This window comes from Pyxicephalus adspersus, chromosome 5, assembly GCF_032062135.1.
Source record: "Pyxicephalus adspersus chromosome 5, UCB_Pads_2.0, whole genome shotgun sequence".
Taxonomy (NCBI): domain Eukaryota; kingdom Metazoa; phylum Chordata; class Amphibia; order Anura; family Pyxicephalidae; genus Pyxicephalus; species Pyxicephalus adspersus.
In genome coordinates, this window is record NC_092862.1 from 95,690,221 (window position 1) to 95,715,239 (window position 25,019).

At 36.9% G+C, this 25,019-nt stretch overlaps 1 protein-coding gene across 2 annotated transcripts in view; it reads left to right on the forward strand.

The window, feature by feature from the left end:
- The first annotated feature begins 4,096 nt into the window (after positions 1-4,096).
- Positions 4,097-25,019, forward strand: part of SEPTIN7 (septin 7) — a 42,451-nt gene continuing 21,528 nt past the window's right edge. For both annotated transcript variants that reach the window (XM_072412182.1, XM_072412183.1), the window contains exons 1-4: positions 4,097-4,244; positions 18,244-18,350; positions 22,586-22,686; positions 23,358-23,492. In XM_072412182.1, coding sequence (XP_072268283.1) covers positions 4,235-4,244; positions 18,244-18,350; positions 22,586-22,686; positions 23,358-23,492 — 353 coding nt within the window. In that variant the 5' untranslated portion in view covers positions 4,097-4,234. The remainder of the gene's footprint in view (positions 4,245-18,243; positions 18,351-22,585; positions 22,687-23,357; positions 23,493-25,019) is intronic.

Consider the following 25,019-nt stretch of genomic DNA (forward strand, 5'->3'; position numbering starts at 1 on the left):
TATCTTGTGGTCTAGTAAAGAAAAACCTGGCAGGTTTGGCAACACTGCTAGGGATTTTAGAGCAGCTGAAAAAGGAAACTAGGAAAACGCTGGATTTTTGGCAGATGTACAGGTATTTTTTCCGTATGTGCAGTGTTTTATAGAGATATAACCATATATAATTTTTTGTATGCCAGTACAGTGTTCTCCCCAGAAATTTTTTTCAGCCGGGTGGTAGGAAGCTGTAGCCGGGTGGTAAAAAAGGGGGTGTGGCAAAACACGGCAAATTTAGTGCTCCCAGTTGTTTGCCATGGGTATCCAGTAACCTCTTCAGTTTCAGTGTTCTACCTTCTTCCAATTATTTGTTACAACTTTGTAATGCCTGCCCGTTAGTATATCCAATTTTTCTATTCTATGTACACAGGCCATAAGTGCTGGGCACCTAGGATTGGTAACCCCCAATTTGCACTTTCAATTTAGGACTCCTAGTTGCACTTTTCTCTGAAACAGCAACCCCAAAGTTCAATTTTCATAACGTTTTACATTCGTGACCCCCATATCTTGACATTCTTTAAAGCTGGGGGCCTGAAATTGTAATAACTAGTATCTATGAGGGTCCCCTGTACACCCTGAAATTACAGGTCATTGTGACATACATATTAGGAGATATAGAGGTTTGTACACAGAGCTGTGAGGATGCAGAATGACATGGATACTTTATACACACTGGATACATTTCACAGGCAGAGCTGGTGCTATGAGATGGGGGCGGGGCTGCCTGTGTCTCCTTCACATGAAGGCTGAACTGTGTGCTCACCTCTCATGGAAGAAGCAATCCTCTGAACGGATGACACAGCGCACAGAGCAGCCTCACTGAGATCCGTGCATTCGAGGATGAGAGCTGCCGAGGAGAGCTGGGCGGGGTATTCAAATCAGCCGGGCGGAGCAACCGGCTAAAAACCTCTGGGAAGAACTATGCAGTATTCAAATATTGTGAAACTGTTTTACAGTTTTACAGTATATGCACCCCTTAGCACAAATGCAATATCTTCCTATATTCCACTAATATTCAATGCTAAACAAAAGAACCTCTGTCACTGCACATTTTGGAGAGTTCTATCCTGCTTAATAGAGACAGGAACAGTAAAGGTAAAAATGTTAACTCTTCTTACACATTCCTCAGCAAATTCCAGCTCTTGGACCTAATTAGTTCAGGGAATGGAAATTGTCTTTACATGTGATCGCACACTGATTGTGTTACAGTAAACTTGTTCCCCTAATAGCTGTTACCTGTAAATCTCCAGATAAGGATGATAGGCTACATGTAGCTGGACTGCCATAGAAGCTGGAGACTAGAATTCTGGGATGTAGCAGCAGACTCCTGGGGTTGTCCTTTCATGTGCCAGTCAGCCTTTGTGGGGTCAGGCTTTTATTAGTTTACCCTGGTGACGTCTCTTTCCTTTAAGAAGTAAAGAAATTCAAAGCTTCTAACTTCTCTTTTAGGGTCTGGAGCTTACATTGTGCATATGATTTTTTGGTTAAGGAGTCAAACAGACAGGGCGTCACTTCTTTTTATGGTTTGGCAGTAGTTACTCGGTTTTGCTTAAGTAGATCCATGCTTAAAAAAAAAAGATAATATAGCTTAAATGTATGAGCAACTCTGACTCAACCAACAGTAAAACATGTTTATCTTCTTAGTTGGGTTTGGAATTTGGATTTTTGCATTCCTTAAAAATAGCCACAATTTTTGGAAAAGGGCCTGGCCACATGATAAAATAAGGCTATCGCACCGACATTTAAAAGGCTATTACAGCTCTTGGTGAAGTCATTGCTTCTTATGTATGCTTTGCCCTTTTGGTTTTTTTCTTATGTGGGTATGTTTTGTTGATGAATAGGTCTTCTATATTACTTACCTTGACAGTCTGTGTGGCATCTGGCAGTTGTTATTCACTGGAAATTAATAGCAGATGGCTATTATATGGCTATATATTAGATATTATATGGCTATATTTTGGATATTTGGATATACTGGATAACTGTATCCAAAAATGTTGTTTACCTAAACCAGCACATTTAGTATCTGCAATGGTCACCTCTCACCGTTTTTTACATAGAGCTCAACCTGGATGGTTTTCTGATACAATGAATTTTTGCTTAGGCAGGCCATAACCTACACAAATGCCTGAGGGCTGTCAGATCATATCTGTACATCCAAGGCTCTTTGTTCTAGTAGTAATAGACTACAATAACCTAGATAAGAGATTCCTAAGATTTCAAAGCAATTTTGTCATTTCCATATTTGCTCCTAAGTTGTTACTTCAGGCGAATGGCTAAATCCATTATCGAAACACATAAGTAAACTGTTTCACCTGTCAAAGGATTTGTAATTTATATGGTCTGCTCTCGAGATTTACAAAGCATAGCCATGAAAAGCTCTCATGTCTCTCTTCAGCTTTTCTAAACTATATTATGACTGATTAGATGGAGATGATTATTCTTCTTTATTATCTACTGAGCAAGTTCTTGGTGCCACTGCAAAGTGCCAGCACTGAAGCTCGATTTCTGCCAGTTTTTGCCCAGTTAGGATTAGTTTCAGGTGCAGTAAACACACATTTCAATTTATTCTTCATCCCTTTAATTTTTTGGTTACTTTCACATTTTTAATTGTTTGTACTTACATGTTTTTGCTTTATTAAATATAAAGAATGCCACATAAATCCGCGGTCACCTTTTTGGTCAAAAATGGTAAAATTACCGGCTCCTGACAGGGAGCCAGTTGTCAAAGGGGAGGTACCTCCCCCATAACCCTGACCTTCTGCCATCGCAGATCTGAGCCTGTGATGGGAGAGTGGGTGGGTTGAGTCGTGAAACACAGCCCGCCCACTTCCCTGAGCCAGGGATTTGCACAGGGGGGCGTGGTCGTAAGGTCTGGCCGGTGCGTCCCTTCCGGCAGTGTCCTTCTCCTGACGCCGGTGGGGGGGTTTCACTGATCAGAGCCGTGGACCATCAGTTGGTGACCGCTGACATAAACTACTACAGCAGACCAAAGGACATACTTGTCAGCTTATTTTTAATGAGGTGGCCCACTCCTTACATTTACTATGTAAGAAGGAGCAGTAGGATTGAACCATTTTACGGTGTCTAACAAACCACTATGAAGAGCTTGTATACATAATGTGCAGATATGGCTGCATACATAAATGCAAACTATATGGAAATAAACAAGTTTTGTTTTTCGGCTATCTCGACAAATGTGAGATCAGGCAGGGCATGTCCTTTCTGCTATAGGCATTCTTACCTGCTTGATCATGCAATTGCTGTGACTGCATGAACTCCCTTGCGCCTGCCTGCATGTGCATTGCTTCATCCCAGCCTGACCAATCAATATGGCCAAAGATCAGAAAGATCAGAATAAGGAAGAGGAAAAAAAGAAGATGGCAACGCTCTACAAGGAACGGGGACAGGTGAGTGTGATTGGATTTGTTCAGCTTTAAAGAAACTAAGTTACATTATTTCCTAATAATTGCCATATATATTGCACAGATACAGCAAAGGTTTATATATTACTTTATCCAGTCAGAACTGCTGCAGAGACCTACTTGTCTCTATGAAATCACTCCCGTGCTAGCAGTGGCTAGTTGCTCCTTATATACTGGGAATAGGCAAAATATCAAAGTGTGCTAGGAACTTTTAGGTTTGGCATGAAAAAAAAAGTGAACGTGGTGTCCCAGCCCTCTTATACCTTGCTATCGACTGTGTAAAAACCCCTGAGCATCTGAGTATGAGAAAGCTTGTCACCTCCTTTATAAGCGTGGTCAGATTTAGCAGCCAATTGGATTGGACAGGGCACATCTCCACCACAATTTTCAATTACACTGTTTACATATAAATACTTCTTTACATATTTTGAACCCTTGTTGGATCTGTCAATTACTGTGCTTTTGTTCTAAAGTAAAAAATTGTTATTGTTGACCTCAAAAAATGCTGGCTGCCCATTATGACTAATTTTGCTTCAGTACCTGATTTCACTGAGCCATAATCTGTTGGAATTTTTTAGTATTCATCTAGTCATTTGCAATTGAAGGCATTGAACATTTTCATTTACTGTTTACCCTTACTGGCAAAATCGGTGCTAACTGTTTATCGTTTGTATTGATTACAGCAACAGAAAAACCTTGAGGGATATGTGGGATTTGCCAATCTGCCAAATCAAGTATACAGGAAATCTGTGAAGAGGGGATTTGAATTCACGCTTATGGTAGTAGGTGAGATAATATGTTATTACCGTCTGTGAAATTCAGTTTTTACTACTTGGTGTTTCTGTGTAACCAAATTAAGGACAAGCCGATAATGCGCTATCTTTGGTTTTTGCTTTTTATTATCTATGTTTGCTTCAATGTTCTAACCCTCAGTGATCAATAAATAAAGGAGATGCACCCTAACACCAAACTTTTATGTAAAATTTAATGAAAAAACTTAAAGAAATGAAGCACCTTGCTATAAATAATATGCATCAAAACACACCAGAATCATCTATGTTTACAGTGTTGGAAAAATATTTAACACATGAGATACAAAGCTTTCATATAAAATATATATTTACAAAGTACACATATCCATCCCTACTCTGTAATGTAAGAAAAATCATTGGCACGTCCTCTCTGCAGTATGTCATTCATTAGATTTATTCCTCTCACCCTAATGTGTTCCTCTCCAAGTAACACAATATTTACACCGGATCTAGTTTTTGCATGAAGGTAGACCCAGTTCCTTTTGTTGTGTTTTCATATATATTCTGCTGTGTCATTATTTAACAAAAATGGATAAGCCATGTGTGAAAAACTAAGTACACTCCATGATTCTGTAGCTTGTAGAGCCACCTTTATCAGGAATAATTAGAAATATTCGCTTTCTGTATAACTGTATCCTTATTTCACATCATGGTGGAGGAATCCATATGTGGTGCTGTGAATTATGGTTAAATATTTCCACTTTGGTCTTATCTGTCCAAAAAGAAGTTGTTCCAGAGGTCTCTTGGATTGCTCAACTGCAACCTAAACCATACAATCATTTTCTTTTTAGGGAGAAAAGGCTAGGAATTCATGTGTCATGTGTCATGTGTAGTTGTGCATCTGAGGTTGTATTTACCTAATTAGGACCTGCTAAAGGCCAGATATTTTTTTAAATATGCTGATACATCCAATCTTATAATTGAAAAAGGATGCACTTTCTATTTCTCATGACTCTATATTTATCTTTTTTGCTGTTTTTAGTTTTCTTTGATGTCTTTATTTTCTCATATTTAAAGGCTTTTTTGTCCTTTTAGTTCAGTTCACATATAGTTCCAATATTACAGGTTTTAGTGTGTGCTGCATATTTGTTTTTATCTATATAAATTATAAAAAGGTGTTTTTTTTTTTTTTTTTTTTTGTTTTGGTTTGGTTTTTTTTCTTGTCTGTTCACAACTAACCCAAAACTTCTTTTGTTTAGTTTCATCAATGACACCTAAATGATTCTTTTTTTGTCATTTGTCACTTGCAATTAGCAATAGGTTCTATTTCTCCAGTTTTTTCAAGATTGTAAAATTTAGGCACTGTCTAGCATTTCACATATGTGCATTAGATGTAGCTTATATAGTAATATAAATATAGGTTTTATGAGGTTTTTTTTTTCTTGGACAGCAAACATCAGTATTTATCATTGCTCTAAATGTACTAGTTTTTAAAATCTCCTGCAATGTCGGTGTACCCATAGGCATAGGATGACAATCTACTTACTGATTGACCTATACATAAATTATGTCTGAACTTCTAAGTCCTTGTTCAGAACGCGCTAAAACTAGAATTTAAGCAATTTCTTTTTCAAATGAGAGAAAGTCATCTAGCGTATTGTATTTGTGAGCACTTCATGTCTATGTTGATCGCGTATCAAAAGTTGCAGTGGGGTTCCTGCAATGTATGGATCTTGATAGACTTTATTCACATATCAGCATGTCTGTGGCAATTCTTAAGTCAAAATCTATTGTATTATCTGTGGATTCAAGGAAGAACTGTCAGATATTTAGACTAAGAAGGCAGGAAGTCAGAATTTATTCAATCCAGTTCATTTCACTTATTTTGCACATTGGTAGTCAAACTGACTCAGATTTCAGATGATATGGGAATGAATATTTTTTATTTAGCGTTTATGTAAAGCAGGGAATAGTTTAAACTTTTATCAACTTAATTTTTGCTGCCTGTGTCACACTGAGAAACTTACCCTTTACTTCCTGTTCTGGGAATAGAAAAAAACTGGAAATCTTTCCAAAGTAAATGGAATTCCATCCTAAAAATATGTCACCATACCAGGCATGCCTGGTAAAAGATAAAACTTCATCTCTTACCCTACATTGCTTACAGCCCAATGCTGCGCTAATTCTCTGCTCGGCATTGAAGAACCTGGAGCTAATTTTTTTAATTTTTTTTTGTAGATTTAAACAAGTGATGTGGGATAGGTTGGCACTTCTGTATCACCTTCATTATTTGTTAGTGTGATTCTGTGGCTAAGACATGGTGTTAGAGGATTAGGAATACCCAAACACTAGTAGTAGTCAGTGCATAACTCTTTATACTTGTTCTGTATGTTGTGCTATTGCCATGTTGGAAGGTCTGACAGCTGCACTTTGAATACCTCCTGTTTGGAGTTCTGTGCCTGCCCAACTTTTTACCTTGCTGCTTGCTTTTTTGCTGTCCTGAGGACCCCACAGAAGGCTAAAACTGTCAGGATTAGTTGAGCCAGAACTGACACTGGCTTCTGTCAGCTCTTCAAACAGCTGTTCTTGCAAGCCAGTGATGATGAAGGCAGTAAGGCTTTGTTATAGCAGGAAGGTAATAGAAAACAAAAATTGCTGGAACATGCTCTAGAAGAGTAAGGCCTGGACATAAACACAGTATTACAAAATCTGGACTTAAAGTGTACAAATGTCCAACTCGTGTAAACATAGTTCTAAATAGATGTTCTAATAAAATATATCTTCCTAGAATCCCTCAATAAAGTGTAATTTTCTAGTTTTATGCACTAGTAATTCAGATGCATATGCTTTTATGTGAAAATAAAAGTTTGGGTAAATACAGGCATCTACTACATCACTTGCAATTGTGGCTTGTAATTATTCTGGGTTAGAGCTCAATCAATATAGCACAGTTGTGATGCACAGCTGAGTAAAAGGGGTTAAAAAATAATTTGTTTCCTGGAGTAATTCATTCCCCATCCCCCAGGCTTCTTTGGCTTGGTCTGGGAAGCTTCCTGTGTTTTTTGTTCAAGCATATTGAGCTGGGAGCCAAGGAACTAAACTGAACTTTAGTGCTTAAATTTTATCTTCACTTTTCTAAGAGAACTTCCAGATAATGAAAATTAGCCTTTGCCCATTTTGTTTATTGGTCTAAACAACTACATTTTACTACAGTATGATCATCTGTTTTCTCCCACAGTGTTTGTTCATTTAAACCTTGGCATTTGTATGTTTTGCTTATAATTGCTATAGCTTTACTAATTCAAAATACCTTATGATTTTAGTGACCATTTTTGAAGTTATTTTACTATTCAACTTAAAACTTACAGATCACAAATCACAAGAGTGTATTCTAATGTTCATCTGATTAAAAAGCTGTGGGAACTGATCTTACTCACCGTAGATTTATTAACTAATTTCATCATCACAAGAACCTTCTTGTATTTTGAACAAAATCATATGGATCCCTACACTTGTGTTCAGAACGTACCAAGATCCTTGCAATGCTGGCTTTAAGGTTTTGTTTACTCCTTTCTATATAAAACTGTAGGGAGAATGAACTGCTTTATAATTAGAGAAACTGTCTTCTAGATTAAACAATTTAACAGTTACAATTAGTGTTTCACTGGCTGAACCTTTGTTATATCACAGTTTTTACTATCAGCATCAAACTTAGATAAAGTATGGCATCTGCAGGACTACACCAAGATAGTCATAACAGATGAAGTTTAGGCTATCATGTACCCATAGTGTAATCAATGAGAGCAATCTAAATTAGGGCTGCTGTTTTAGTGAGGTTGAAATTCCTTGTAATATAAGTTGTAGACCTACAGCGAAGTCGAAGAAAAATAATTGGTGTTAAAAAAATAAAATAAAAACACTGGTATAAAGTCAGATTTTTGATGGCTTGTCCTGATTTAGGCTGTTTCAATTCTTAGAATGCCATACGTCTGTCTTAACTGTTGTCATTGCTCACAAACAACTGTTTGTATCTGGACATGCAGAAGTGTTGTTGTTGTTGTTGTTGTTGTTATTTCCCTGTTTGCTATTCCGGTTGCATTCATGTTATGGCTGGAATGTCCCCAGTGCTGCCTGTATTTGCCGCACCTATAGTTAAAATGTAATTGATCCTTACTTATGTGCCAACCAAACATTCCTCCCCCCCCCCCCCCTTTAATTCATGAAGAAACTGAAACCGTTAGAGGAACTTATGGAAGAACATGTGGTTGTTATTAGGCTGAGAAAATTCCAAAATACTAACTCTTTCAAATCATCCATTTTGATTTATACACCGTGTGTTTGTTTAGTCTTTGTGTTTTGGTATATTTTTTAATAAAATTGTATGCTTGGATATTACGTTGACTTAAAGTTTATTAGCTTTATGTAATGTCGTTTCATACAGTTCTTAACAAGCCAGTCACATTTTAAATCGGTGTGTGATTTAAAAAATACAAATACTTTCGGTTACTCCCAAATTTGTCTTGTTTTGATCGATTGGGGAGCAATTCAAATCTGACAGACATCCATTCCTGTCTGTCGCCTTTGGGGACTTGGTCTCCCACCTTCCTTCCTGTTCTTGGTGGCACAGTAAGGGTCCTAGGGACAGAAATGATGGGAAAGCGGCAAAATTTGCATATATTTATTACTTTGTCACGTATCATAGTTTGCCACTCCCTATTTTTATCCAGTTGTTTTTTCTAATGTGTCATATAGCTAAACAAATATAAAAAGTTAAAGTGTTGTTTGAGCCACATATCCTGAGATACATAGAAATTTACTTACCAATCATTGTTCACGTCGCTCCCGCTCCTCTGTTCACGTCGCTCTTGCTCCCCTGTTCACATAAGGAGTAGTAGAAGTACTTAAAACCTAATAATACTTCATTCCCTGAATCCTTTCTCCTTTTCTTCCTGATTCTGCTGCTGTGGATATGTGTTAAAGTAGTTGTATTGGTAAATATTTAAATCCATTTTTACCAATATTAATCTACTAGCATTCTTCCTATTTGTTACCTCTGCTACTGATCTTTTAGAGATGATGCCAGCATTCGTACAAGAAATATCTTACATGTGGTAAACAAACTGATATTTCTTGAATCTCTGAATCTTCCCTCTTTATCAGCTATATACATTACATGACTGAATTGTAAGACAACCCATCTTTTTGAATCCACATAACTCCCCTAATCTTCTCGGAGCATCCATAATTTGTATAGCAGCAGCTAAATATTCGGGCCAGATAGGTCTGCCTTGTAAACTAATATGCATATTGAGCATTGTAGTTCTAAGGAGATACAAGATTAAACTTTTTTTTTTTTTTTAAAGTCAAGTAAAGGTAATGTATATATTGTGTTTAGCCCGAACCTGGAGTTCTCCTGTGTGGAACAATTTGACATAGTGATCCAAAAAAGAAGGAAAATAGAACTGAACAGTGTGTGGATGGCAGAGACTTTGAACTAGAGCTTGTTGGTAATAGCTATTTAGAGGCTTGGGCTTCATTTAATCTACCAAAAGCTGCTAATTTTATTGGGAGCTTGCGGCCTGTCTCCATACAGTGCAGGCAAGAATTTATAATGTATAATAAACACCAGTATATAAAAGTAGTAAAATGAACTTTACTAAGTAAGTGCTGGCAGGTAGTTGTATTAGTAAATATTTAAATCCATGTCCTCCACTATGTGTAGCTAGTTATATTTTAAGGACCTTTTTTTCAATTAAAGCTCCTAACAAATTTTTTTATTCATTTTACAGCTGTGACGTAAAAGGTTTTAGATATGACAATATTCTCTCAAGATTTAAATTTTAGGAATATTAAATTACAACAATTATGACATATGTAATAGTTGTATTTCTTGTTCACATTTGCACATAGTTCCATTTATAAGCAGTTTGCTGTGGTCACCACCCTTGTGCGGGTTGCACACTGAGGTTATTACTGCTGGGAAAGTCAATCAGAAGTCTAGAGACCTTACTTACCTTGCTTGTGCCTATTCAGCCAACACTGTGTTAAAGCTACTGGGCCAGGAAGATGGCAAGTATCCGATTCCCTTTTTTCAGGTTTCCTTACTCTGTTTATACCTGACAAAAGCGTGACATTTCTTTCAATGGGAAAATTTGAACAAAATGTGTAGAAAACACATTGATGTGTAAGCACGATTTTTTTTCTGCCCTTTTATCATTTAAGGAATAGGCTAACTTCCTTTGTTGGTAAATTGAAGCCCTTTGAGTACACCTTAGAAATCTTGGCATAGGACAAATAATTCTGAATTAGTTCTCACAAAGTGGGGTACATGTTAGTCACTGATGTCCAGAAAAGGAATGTTATTTTTTGGTATGCTTTGTCTTTGTTGTTCAACTATTCCAGACTAATAAAGACAAGATCTCGGAGGGTGACTATCATTTTATTGATAAAATTAGGGTTGGAAACCTAGGACTGCATTATTTCTGTGAATTGTGTTTATTTCCGAATATTAGGCTCTAAACGTTTGTATAAAAAATCCTCTGAACGGCAAGCTAACAATTTATTTTATTTACTTCCTTCCCTCCCTTCTTGCGATCATATTTTTCTAAGCTGCCTTATCAATGTTACCTCAAGCTATACCGTATTTTTCGCCGTATAAGACGCTCCGGAATATAAGACGCACCCAATTTTAAAGGAGGAAAATCTAGAAAAAAAGATTCTGAAAGGAACAGCAGGTGGCGCTGTGCCGGCTTCTTTCGCTTTGCTTTACAGACAGGAGAAAACACGATGCTGGCAGAGGAGAGAAGAGAGACACGCTGCTGCAGAGACACACGCAGGATCGGGTATCGGGTGAGTATAATATTTTAATTATTTCTTTTAACACATTTGTCGTATAGGACGCACTAACTTTTCCCCCTCAGTTTTGGGGAAGAAAAAGTGCGTCTTATATGGCAAAAAATACGGTAGTTGTCCTACATTGCCACAAGATCCATCTGAACATGGCTGGTATAAAAGTTTACATGATTTCATTTCTTTGAGCTGCCTAACCAGTTGTCTGCTTGTGCTAGCCAGATGATTCATTGGTGATATTTTTACTCTAGGATAATTAAGAAGAAAATATTCACTTTTTGCTGAGATTAAAGTTACAACTGGTAGTATTGTATACAACATGTTTAGTATTCTAGACATATGTTTTAGCTATTGGAACAATATCCATATATCATAGTAAAAAGCTTTTTGTAACTTTCAGAACAGAAGCAAGTACAAAGCTGGCTTCTTGTTTCAACTGTTTTTAGTGGGATTGTTCATAAATGGTTTGAGCTTTATGTGCACATTTTGTGAATAAATGGCAGAATCGTTTTGTGCACATACATATGCCTTACATGTTATGTAATTACGTTTGTCTCTTGTCATAATATGTAAACCCATATTGTGGCATGAGAATTTATTTGTTTCTACAGCTGCTAGAGAAGCTTCTGGCAATCCCTGCCAGCTGCTACTCAAAATCTGTGTCTAGTATGTTTGACATGGCTGAGCTGAAATAAGGTAAATAGATGGAAGTCTATAAGTGCCCCTACCAGTCTCCACATTCTCATTTGGATGGTTTTGTTGTTGGTGCCACTGTGCTTATTGATTTATACACAGCTATATAACTCCTTGACAGCTCTTTGAAACAGGGATTGGCTTTGCTAGTTTTTTTTTTTTTTGTTTGTTTTCATCCTATTAATTTGAGCTCCTTACATTTATTAAATGTAACATGTATCAATGTGATGAATTTACATCACCCAATTATTCTCAGCAAAGTTACTCGGTTGTCATTACTATTATTATTTTATTTGTCCTGCACCAGTCAAGAAAGATTGTGTTAATGCTGCTCTTGCTTTGAACAATGCATTATATTTGTCATTTTATACATAGTAATTTTGCTGAAAAACAATCCTTGTGAATCCCTATGCATTGCAGAGCAGAGGGATTTCCCTTCAGGGAGCCTTCCCTATTTACTGCGCCGGCGGAACACCAGCCGCAGTAAATAGGGGAGCCACTGCAAGGGGCCTGCAAGGGGCCTGCACTGGAGCTCCAGCGGCTCTGGTAGTTCCTAATGCCCCCTGGCCGATCTGCCGGCAACCTGCGACTCAGGACCCGCAGGTTGCCGGCCGGCATTAGGCCGGATTGGCCAGGGGCTTTTAGGCCGGAATGAACTACCGGCTAGGTCGTATCTGGCCTAAAGGCCAGGGTTTGTCGAGCCCTGCTGTAAGGGTTTGCTCTATATTCCTGCATTTCTTCTATATTTGTTTTATTTTCCTTATACATTATGCAACGTGAGTAATACACATTTAACATATAGATTGTCCATGACGTAGATGCATTTAAAATTCACAAAACAGCATTTGCTATTCATTTTAGTTAACAAAATGCATGAAACAGCCACATAAAAATTCTACTACAAATTATTTTGCATGCTACAAAATGGCCCTACAAAGCACAAAAACCCACTGCAACCAACTACCAAACATTCTTGTTTTTGGCTAAAGTAAAAATTAACAGAGGATGCCTTGTGTCCATTTTTATTGGATTTGGTAATTGAATCCATGTATAATAGTCAAATGTGGTATTGTGTGTGTGTGTGTGTGTGTGTGTGTGTGTGTGTGTGTGTGTATATATTATATAAAATAAAACTTGTAGTCCTATTGAATAGTAATCTGCATGGTGGTATTTAAATTATTATTATTACTATTATTAATAAACAGCACCAACATATTACACAGCGCTGTAGATTACATTCATATGGACTATCCATATTTTACCTTGGGTTAATTCCTTAACAATGTAAAACATTGTGGAGGAGATCAGATGCAAATTTGGCTTAAGCACTCAGATTGTGCAAATTATTAACTTTTTTTAAAGTAGCAGCTGACATTATACTGTTTGACTTTTTTCTCAGGACCCCAGCAAAGCTTCAAATAGAATTCTGGTCAAAGACATGGTTTTGCAGCACAAACATGCTTCAAATTCCTTACAAACCATAACATTCTTGTCATAGATTGAAGAGTGTGTGTGATCTGGATTACATGAAGAAACAGGAGCATGTTAATGTTTTACAGTTGCTTTAGCACTTGTACTCAGTTGACATTTAAATATTTTTTTTTTATATATATATATACATTTTTTAATCTTTTGCTTTAAGATAATTGCAAACCTTTATTACAAAAACAAAAAGGCAGTCAGTAGTTTATCTATAAATCTAGTTCAGAGTTCCCCTTCTTCAGGGCCACAGTAAATAGCCAAGGGCAGCATGGTGGTTTAGTGGTTAGCACTCTTCCCCCTTGCAGCACTAGCTCCCAGGTTCAAATCTCCGCCAGAACACTATATGCATGGAGTTTGCAGGTTCTCCTCCTGTTTGCGTGGGTTTCCTCCCACATTTCAAAAACATACAGTTAGGCTAATTGCGCCCCCCCATAAGTTTCCATATTATAAAGATTATCAATGCTTTATGATGTGTAATAAATTGGGCGGTTCTTTACAGTGGAATTTTCTCTCTACCTTATTTGTAGTCCAGAAAATGGAAGCTTTAGTGTAGTTCGTAACTTTTCTTGAGATTTAAGTTCAGCACAGGCAGAACTTGCAGCAGAAACAAGACGCTATAAGCTCACTGGATTTCTAGCTGGATCAACAAGTATTTTTCTTTGCATATTTGAAATCACAACTAGGACACAAGTGCTCAATGTAGCAATCAGCAAAAAAGACATGTTTATGTTAACTTCCATCTGTTTCTCTCTTGGAGCACAAAAGAGTGGATTAGTATAGTTTTGGAGGATTGGTTTTACCTTTAGGATTTATGATGATAAAGTTCCCAACTATTTCTTAAGTGTCATTCTCAACCTGTTAATACCGTGCTTTAAATTTGTATGTTTTGCCTGGATAGAGACGTCACAATATATTTATTATTACAATTATTAGACAGAAACGCTTATGTATTTGTCCTATGTTCAGTTTTTTTTCTTCAGCCCTTCAAAATGCCATTTTATTGTGCAATGAAACAGTCTTAGTGGGCAATAAGAGCAATCCTATTGTACAGGAGAGTGGTAGGTGGTGGCATTTTTTAATGTCCAAAAAAGTCAAACCCCTAGTAACAAAATGGAAAGGCAGATGAAGAGCTAAAAAGTAAATTTTAGGCAATGTTGCATACACGTCACACCTGTACATAACATTGTGAAGTCTTGCTGGTTGCATCTTTGGTCTGTTTCCAGTTATTACTGGTAACATGACAAAAAAACATTCAAAATGCACAATATGCCAGAAGCAGAGCACATCATTTATACATGTAAAACAAAGTATTTTAAAAAGATTAAATTTCAAAAGTTTAAAAAATGTAGTAGAGGAGCTTGTTTTTATCCTTTTTTTGGATGGAGTTAAGGTAAAGAAGTAAAGGGGTTTACAATCCTGTCAGATTTCTGTGGTCTCTGGCCTTCCTGTTAGATGTATTCTCTATAGATCCAAGTAATCATTATTACAGAGGACTAAAACTGAAGAGTTCAACATTTTTATTGTTGTCATTACAGGAAAAGGGAGTAAATCTTCAAGTGAGTAAACTTACTGAGGTGAAAACTAAGTTGAAGTTCATACCCTGGGTATTTGGATGTTTTAAAAACCCATTGGGTAAGACTTTCCTTAGGCTACGTACACACGTGTAATGGTTCTCATTGGATAATCGCCTCAGAGACGATATCAAGACGAGAATCTGGCATGTGTTCAGCGTTCGTCGTCCACTGTCCGAACGACCGTCCTGGCAGATCCATGGACGGTGAACTACGAACGATTGTAGTGGGAGTGAAGGGGAGAGAGCGCAGCGGGTGCCGCTTTGTTGTTCTCCCCTCTCCATAGAACAGATTGGTGCTGTATGTATAGCCCTCATTTATGCACCATGCAGTCGTTAGGCGTGAAAGATTAGATTGTTAAAGATCCTTTCCAACAACAAATATTGCACATCTGTATGTAGCTTTTAGAGACCCAGAATGCTAAAATACTATTTATTTGGAAATTATTTCTCGTTTTGACATAATTTTTTGAATGTATAATGTTTCTGTTCTTCAGTCTTTAAATTTTTAATTTAGTTTCAATTTTGTGAAACATTACAAGCTTTCTGCAAATATAAATTCTATTTTATAACCTTTTTGTTAAGATACAAAATGTATTTGTGTCTGTTCACTGGACTCCAATACTTTTAAAATAGTTTTCACACTTTAATGCATCTTGACTATTCTGCATATTTCCTTATGCTTGGCATTCTTACTGTGTCCCCACCTTAGCAACTGAACACAAGCAGTCCTTAACATTGGCTCCCAGAAAATGTTCCTCAGCATTGTCAATGGCGGATGTGGTTGAATAGTTCTTATGGAGATAAATATTTCAAGGATGTCTTTTCCTAACTCACTTGCCAATAACCTGTCGTACAGACATTTAATGAAGGGAAACTTTTGGATTCCAAATAAAATGCTGCTGTCTTTTGTTTATCCATGAAAAAGATCTCGTTTGGCATTGCTTTTAAATGTCCTAGTTAAATTCTAAATTCCACTTTTGTAGGACCATTCAGTAAGCACACCAGTGCTGTAATGTGCCTTTATATTTGTTAATTGCTACTGCTGTTCCCACTTTATTCAGTGGCATTGAGATGAAGCAATGCTTGGCAAAATCCAGAAACACCAAGGGGAATGTCTCCATGGTGAGACGTTTAATTAATTTACTAGTAATATAGTAAACTATTGATGTTCTGTGTTATGCATGAAACCTTTACTGGTACTCGTTTTATATCTTTAGGCAGTTGTTTCTACTGTTACTACTGTTACTGTTACTATTTGAGGGCTATTTTAAGTTTTGGAAAGGAAATCTAAACGTACCCTTAGTTTTTAGTATGTCCAAATGATGGTTTCCTTTTGTTCGAGTATAAAAGATTTGTGTTTTTTTTCCCCCTCCCTTTTCTTTCTTTTTCTCAACAAAACTATTGTGTTTGTGAACAGGTTGGGTGTGCTAATGCATGTTTAGTCATTTTGAATGTAGTAGCCACCAGGAAATATCTTTGTGGACTACATAGACATACGAAAAGCTAGCAGTTTCCACCAGAAACCAATACCAGAGTCACATTTCCAGTTAGAAATGCTGTGACTTTTAAACTAGTTTACCATTTGTCGTGGCTAATTGGATGTGTGAATGCTAATGTGTTAACATTAGGTTTTTAAAAAAATATATATATACACACCTCCTATTGTGTGATACTTCCCCCACCTCCTAGATTGTAATCTCTGTATCTGTCTGTCATTTGCAACCCCTATTTAATGTACAGCGCTGAGTAATATGTTGGTGCTATATAAATCCTTTCTAAGATTAATATATATCTAGATTTATTTATTTTTTGTGTAGGGCTAAAGAAAGAGAAAACACACTGTCTCTCTCTTGATGTCATTAGAGCGTACCTAAACTCAGAAGCAATTGAGATTGAATAGTAGTGCAAAGCTCCTGGGATACCTACGTCACGCATCCCGGGAGGCTCTTGGGGGTGGCTCCTTCTGTGCATGCCCGAGCATCTCGCATGCGCATTAGGAGCCTTTTTGGGAAGGGGAAACAAATTTGCCATTCTCACACATGCGCAGTGAAATCGGCAAGTTTTTTTTCAACCTACGTCACCCAATCTTGCACCTGGGTTGGATGATGTAGGAAGAAGAACCTGAAAGAAGAGGCAAGGATGGTGGCCAAATGGAAGACGCCTCGGGACTGATCGACTGCACTGCAGGCGTTGATCACTCATAGTTACATAGTAGGTTAGGTTGGAAAAAGACAAGTCCATCAAGTTCAACCACTAGGGAAATAAACAAATCCCAGATATAAAACTCTATAAGACATAGTTGGTCCAGAGAAAGGCAAAAATAAACCCCTGGTACAATTTTACTTCAACAGGGGAAAAAAAAATCCTTCCTGATTCCATAAGGCAATTCCTTTTTTAATACCAGAAAGTATTTTGCTAGCTTTTGATATTGCAGCTTGGCATTGCATGCTGTTAAGTTTGATTTACCAGAACCCCCAGATCCTTTTCCATTTCTGGCTCCCCCCAAAAATTTTCCCCCCCCCCCCCAGACAGTATGAAGCATGCATGTTATTAGCTCCCAAGTGCATAACTTTACATTTATCTATACTGAATGTCATTTGCCACTTGGCTGCCCAATCAAACATTATAGACATCCTGTATGGATATTCCATTACATATTTTGGTGTCATCTGCAAACACAGAAATGGTACTTTTAATCCCAAACTCTATATTATTTATAAAGATGTTAAGCAGTAAAGGTCCCAACACTGAACCCTGGGGTACACCACTAATAACCTTAGACCATTCAGATTATTAATCATTAATTACAACTCTCTGGATGTGATCTTTAAGCCAGTTCTCTATCCATTTACAGACTGACTTTTCTAAACCTATCGACCCTAACTTGCATATTACCTGTCTGTGGGGTACAGTGTCAATTGCTTTAGCAAAGTCCCAAGTACACTATATTAACTGCTACACCACTGTCTACCTGTTTACTTACTTCCTCATAAAAAGAGAGTAAATTTGACAACTTCTGTCTTTCTTTAAGCAATTCTGACTCGCTAATATTATTTTCTAGCAGAACCTCCTCCATGTGGTTCTTTATCAAACTCTCTAAGACAAGTGCATTAAAAATATATGTTAAAAATATGCTTTTTAAAGTGCAGAAATGTGAATGGTCACTTAGTCGATTTATAATTGGTTTCAATATTTTCCCCAGACTTAAGCTGGGTGGGAAGAAGCTGTAGGCTGGTAGCATCCTCTGTATTGTGACCTAACTTTTCAGTAATGACCCAAAACCAGCCAGATGGTTGTGGAAAAGTGCCAGGTGGTGTGCCCAGTGTAAGGGCTGGTGAGAACACTGGGTTTTATGACTTGAATAATGTAATATTTTATGTTTTTTTTACTAGCAGAGAAAACAATTTTTAACGTATGTATTGTCTGTCTATCATAGGTGAATCCGGTCTGGGAAAGTCGACTCTCATAAATTCACTCTTCTTAACGGATTTATATGCCCCAGATTATCCTGGTCCATCCCACAGAATTAAAAAGACTGTTCAAGTAAGTTTATTTAAGCATACCTAAATTTATGAACAAAAGAACCAGCTAACTATCTCAAAATTGAATTATTTAAAAAAAAAAAATGGATCCATACCAGGAACCTGTTGAATATTGATTTACTTACCCACACAGGAAGTGCATTGTCAGCCAACTGATACATTTTTATTGTTAGAAGGAGAAGTAAAGCACAACTTGTGTAGCACTATATAGAAGTAAGCATAACCTGGCTATATGTAATAAATTAATGTGTTTATGTACAATAGTTAATGCTTGCTCATCAATGTTTTTGATATTGTAAAAAGTATATGGATGCTTTTATTGTGTCTATGGTCATGACTTTTATTTAAAAGCTTTATTTTTAATTTATGAAAGGTTTTCTTTTATGAAAACCTTCCTTATCCTTGCGCTGCCCTTCCTTATCCTTGCGCTACAAAGTGGGGGAAAAAATTACACATTGCCAGTGTGGTTATGCCAGTATACCAAAAACATACTTTGTGTTGTTGCCCATAATAAAAAATGAAAAATGGAAGTCTCAGTTATATTTTGTGTGCAACAGAACACCACCTCATTTGGTGTAGACATGAGGGATGTGGTTTGTGGTTTCAATAAGGGGAGCACCCTAGATGAACATAGGAATTTAAAATATAGTCCCTTCTAGATTTATATGTTAACTTATTTTTTTCTAGAGTGGGGTAGAATTCCAGCTCCTGAATTAACCAGCTTTTAGTGCAGTCTGTAACCCCCCACGCCACCCGTAACCCTATTTACTAAGACAGAATGTCATGGGAAATCTAATTCTGGGGTTTAAAAATAGTACTCCTACATTGTCGAGATGTCATTTCCCCTAATGTTACCAAAACTAAACTAACCGATTTTTAACCCAACCTTGTTAAACTAAAGAAAAATATTTTGGCTTTGCACACCCTTTACCTTGCCTCCCTAGCAGTATGTTCACATTTTATTTGCCCTCTTTTCACTTTGTACCGCTTTTGTCTTTGTTATTGTACAGACCTGTGGTCCTTATGACTTGAGTTACTACTAATTGAGTTACTACTAGTGCCACGGTATGATTCATTCTGTCCCCGACAGCCAAGCAATCAGTGGGTGAATAAAGGAAAAGTATCTGTTGGGTAGGGGGCCAATACAATGAACCTGTTGCTTTGAAATTCCTGGACAAAACAGTGAGTTTTGTCACCCTAGCTAGTTTTCTAGTCGCCCACTACCTTTGTGATAAAATTTCAGCATTGTTGTTGTTCTTGCAATAAGGCCTCAAGTGCTCACGTTGGAAACGATCGTTTCCAGTGACAGCTTAACGAATGAGCGCTGTACACACGGTGCCTATTCTGTTCTGTGGAGGATGAGTGAGCGCACCCCACTGTGCTCTCCTTTGGTTGCATATTTGTCATTCCCAACCATCTTTCATGGATCGGCACCCCGCTGCACGCTTTCCCCCTTCACTTCCATTAAGATCGTTTGTCGTCCATCATCCATGGATCCGCCAGGACGTTCGTTCGGACAATGGGTGATGGGCGCTGTACACACACCAGATTCTCGTCCGATATTGGCCCTGAGCTGATTATTGGAAGAGAACCATTGCAAGTGTGTATGTAGCCTTTCTCTTTTCCCTAATCTGTACATTTGCATGTTCATTGTGGGGTTAACTTGAAGTCTTTGACTTTAAACTCAATATATGTACTTGCCTAAAAAAAATGTAATATTTCTTTAAAGTATTTTCCTTAAAGGATGTATATGTTGAGAAAAATATGCAGCTGGCATTGCTTTTAAAATTGGTAGTTGCCTAGGGTCACTTTAGATTTCAGTTAGTAACTTGGAAACCACCAAGAATCAGGGGCAGTATTGCAGCTAACTTTTCCTTCAGGAGTTTAGCATTGATGGGTTTCATGTTTTACTCATTACATAATTCCTTTAACTGAATTAGCATGTTCCTTGAGCAAGAAAACTCGCAGGCAGTTCAGGCCTTTTTATTACTAGTATTTCTGCACCTGACAAGCATCAGCCAATTGCACTGCTGCTTGCTGTTTACCTAACCCAGTGAAAACCTTGATCATGGATGGATTACACAGCAGGTAGCATTCCCATTGACTGATGGTTGAACTCCAGTGAGTGGTGACGATTAGGGCAGAGAGTGGGGTGCTCGTACATTAACTGTGCCAGCATCCTGTGCTTTGGAACCTCCTAACTTGTGTCATTGGCACTACAGAAGTAGGTAGTAAGGGTCAGATGAAATAATTTTACCTGTGAAGCTAAAAGTACCATTTCTGCTCATATTTGTTTCAAACCTTTAAGCTGGGTCCTAACTTGGTTCTGCTTTACTGTATTTTTTAGGGCTTTTTTAAAACTAAGAAACGAAATTAGCTTCAATTACATAAGTAAAATTTTCTGTTGCATGTGTTCTCTTTAGGGAAACTTTGTCCTTGACCTACATTAGTAGGAAGCAGATCTGTTACCAACTTCCACTATCTCTATTACAGGATGAACTATATTCCCACTGATGTTCAATTTAGACAATCTTATGTTGTGTTTGATCTATGAAAAGAAACAGAAAATGGATTAATTTAAAATATAGCAAAAGGATAATATGACATGTATTTGCATTTCTGTAAAGAATAAGGGGTATTTGTTTATCGTATTTTACCGATAGAAAACAAATGCAGCCACCACATCTAAGGGCCAGTAAGCTGCCATATATTACATTTTTTGGTTCAATGTTAGACCGATTCTCAAATTGGTGTCTTGTAATAACTTCTTGGTGTCTTGGTGTGACAGCAGCACCATTGGGTTTCATTGCTTTGCATAATGCAGTTACTCCAGCACTAAGAACCTAATAATAAGAAGGGAGTGTTTACTATTGCTGCATCACAATTACAAAACTAAAGTGTGTTTGTTCGAAGCAATACTTTTCCTGCATCTTTTGCTGTTAGGCTTGTGCATACTTCCCAGGCATACCATGAAGTATTTTAAGTTCAGATGCTCTGGCACCACCCTTAGTTAAGCATGTATCTCCTCACATTGCATAAATTTGTTTTACTGATACTTCTTTCCTGTCAGGTCATTGCTTCCCTCACTAAGTGCTGTGTATGTTTGGGGCTGCAAATAGACATTTAAAATGGATGGAAGTGACCTGCCTTGGGGAGTGCATGGGAAAGCAGCCATTTGGAGTGGGTTTGCTGAGAAAAGTTTGAAATTCCAGGGCTCAAACTAATTTGTTTTCCATGAGCCTCTGGGGAATTCTGGCTGAAGCAGATGATGGGATACAGTTTGAAGTCTAAATGTGAAGGACACTGCTTTACAGTTATGTTTTCTTGGATCGTTTCCAGATGTTTTACTGCATGTGTTTGACCATGTATGGAAACAGAATGCTATAGGCTGCACAGCATTCAAACCCAGAGAGCTTGGGAAAGCATATCCTGCAGCTTCTTCCTCTCATCGGCATTCTGTAAATTAGCTGGACATTTTCTTGTAAGGTTTTCTTTTAAAAAAAATTAAAACTAAATAATATATTTTAAGTAATTTATATGCAACATAAGAGTGTCAACAAATTAGTCATTTGGTAATTCTAGACTTTAAAACAGTTTTAAACTGTTTTGCATAGCTTAGGAAAGGATTAAGATCTCTGGGGTTGGGGTAGCACTTGCAGGGACTGTTGGCTGGGGTTAATGTATGCCCATTGTGTGCATTTATTGGTTTGCTTCAGCCCTACATGTGTATTGTGTACCACATGTTCACCTTTTGATCACACCAGTAACCTATTTCCTGTCTTGAGTTATTATTGCTCATGCACTGTACTGTATTTATGGAGGAGCAGTATTGTCACACTAGGACATAACTACAGACCATCTACAGATAAGACTATGCCCTCCTCTTGAGCTTTTTAGCTCTACTTTAGTCTGCTGATCACAACTCTACCTTTCTGCTGATCACACAGGACAACTCTACCTTTCTGGAGAAATCAAGTATTTTTGAAAACTGCTTTATCAAAATACTTTTATATTACGTTTAACAGCTTTAAAGCCAGTAAAAAGGAACTCGTAGTTTTAGTTTACATAATAAATAACCTTATTTGGCTCAAATCCCCTACTCCATAATTTCTTTAGGATCACATGCTTTGCACTCCTCTCTGCTTAAATCTTTAGTTTTGTATTGTTTTATTATACATGTATGTAAAATATTTTAATATACAATCTTAACAGATTTTTAAATTTTTTTTTTTTCAGGTCGAGCAGTCAAAAGTTCTAATTAAAGAAGGTGGAGTTCAGCTTCTTCTTACAATAGTAGACACACCTGGGTTTGGCGATGCAGTTGATAATAGCAACTGGTAAGGGTCTTTTTTTTTTTTTTTTTTTTTTTTTTTTTTTATTTCAAGAATTGTTTTAGTTGCTGGTTGAGCAGTACTTGCAGAATTTAAGTCTTCTTGGCAATGTTCTCATTTTTAGGGAGCTTGGTATAATAAATTGTCATGTTTTAAACAATTTTTATACAGGGGTGCATCTGTGATACTCAGTGCTGGGCTTTTCAATATAAAAGCTGAGCATTGTCTGTATGATTTTTAGCAGCCTGTGTATACCAGAACCAAACCGTCTGATTTGCTAGGAGGTGAGGGTGTTAAACTTTTCAATTATCTCAGTTCCTCTGGGCTATATTACAGCATACCTGTAAATCTATTGGGTGCTGTTGAACTTGTTGGTTGCAGTAAATATATGGTTTGTAAAGTATAAGATTTGGGTACAATTAATATGTATGGAAAAAACATTTTCTGTTTTGTATTTATGAAAGCTATTACAATTATATCCTAATGAGTCATATATGCAGCTAATTTGGATTGTTGTGTCCCTTTCTTGTTCTCTCTCTCTACATTGGGCTAATCCTTTAGCCTTTTCTTTCCCTTCTAGAGTTAGGCTTTAAATATATTTGGGTTGCAAGCAAGCCTGTTTATTACATTGTGCACTGAAGGTAATATTGTACTTATTATAAATTTTTCTGTTTTAGTTGGCAACCGGTTATTGACTATATTGACAGTAAATTTGAAGACTACCTTAATGCAGAATCACGTGTGAACAGACGTCAGATGCCAGACAACCGTGTGCACTGTTGCTTGTACTTTATCGCACCTTCAGGCCATGGGTGAGTGTTAACAAAAATTTTAATTTATACCTATACAGTAATTATGTCAATGTATAACTTGTTTAAGTTTTTTTGCCCAAAAAAATCAGCCGGGTTTACAAACCTAATTAGAATCTGGTTGGTTGGGAAACATACATGGATTTATTTGATTAAAGTCATTAAAAGCAGCGTTAAGCTTAGCGAACTACACAGTTAAAATAGACTTATCATATGTAGATTGTTAAGGTCCCCATTGTTTAGATACCTCACTGCTTACTACACTGGAATTCAACAGACTGATCCAGGATTGTTACCTAACTGTTAGTAGATGTTGAAGCAGAAGCACCTAGTTAGGTTGATCAGCTTGCTTGTTACCATACGTATGTTTACCGCCTGCGCTAAACCAAAAATTATAATTTTGATTGACTTGGAGTTTTGCAGTGTTACGCAGCACTGTACAATAAATAGGGGTTATTACAGGAAGTGCAAGGGCTAGGCATTAAGTCAAATACAGATACAAGGTACTTTTCTAGTTTTGTGGGAAATCCACACCAAAGGATGCTAGTTTTTCTTATTCAACTGCAATATTTCCTATTTCTTTTGAGAATAAGAAAAAACAAAAAAACATTTAAATTTAAAGTTGGCACACCATGTACTTTATCATCTGAGAACATTGATTTTTTAGAAATCTTTAGCTTAGAAGACTAAAATGGCCAACTACAAACCTTGGCAATTCCTAATAAGCATATTAATAAAGAATGCATCAACATTCTTATTAAAGAATGCATATATATATATATATATATATATATATATATATTCATTATAAAAACTTATATAATCTTGTTTCATGAATTGACCTTTGTACACACTATATTTTGTTTTTGTAGCAATTGGAATTTTTGTTTATTCTTTTTCATTATTAATATTTTTAGTGGCACACTCATTCCAAGTTTTTTCAAGCTGTCATTTTACAGAGTATGGCAGTATAGTCAATTATACTGCATGTGGTTGGGTAGCTTGATGCACCATTGATCCATATGTCCCTGTGATTTTATTTGACAAGGAGACCTAAATTCTGACTATGGCAGCTTCTTTTTCTCATGAGACATAATTTGTATTGTAATTCAGCAGTTCATGTATTTTTATTTTCATTTAACATTGTTCCCCCAAAAACTTGGAGGGACAGATGTACATATTTAGGTGTTGGGCAGGCTGCACAAATTTTAACCTTTCTAGTTTTACATGGAAGCTTTAATATGGGAATAGCAAAGCTTTGAAATTATTTAACTTTATAATAAAATATATATTATAGACTGTATGATAATTTTGTGCTTTTTGGAGTACTCAAAAAGTCTCCTGTCCTATTTTGTTTAAAATTTACATTTGTAACTTGTCTCCTTGAAGCTTTTTTAAATCCATGGTCATTTCACTTCATATTGTAATTCATGCAAATATCTGCATACAACTAGCTTTTCTGGCATGCGTAATAACATCTCACGCTGACAAGGAACTGCAGACAGGAAGAGTTTGTTTTAATATTATACA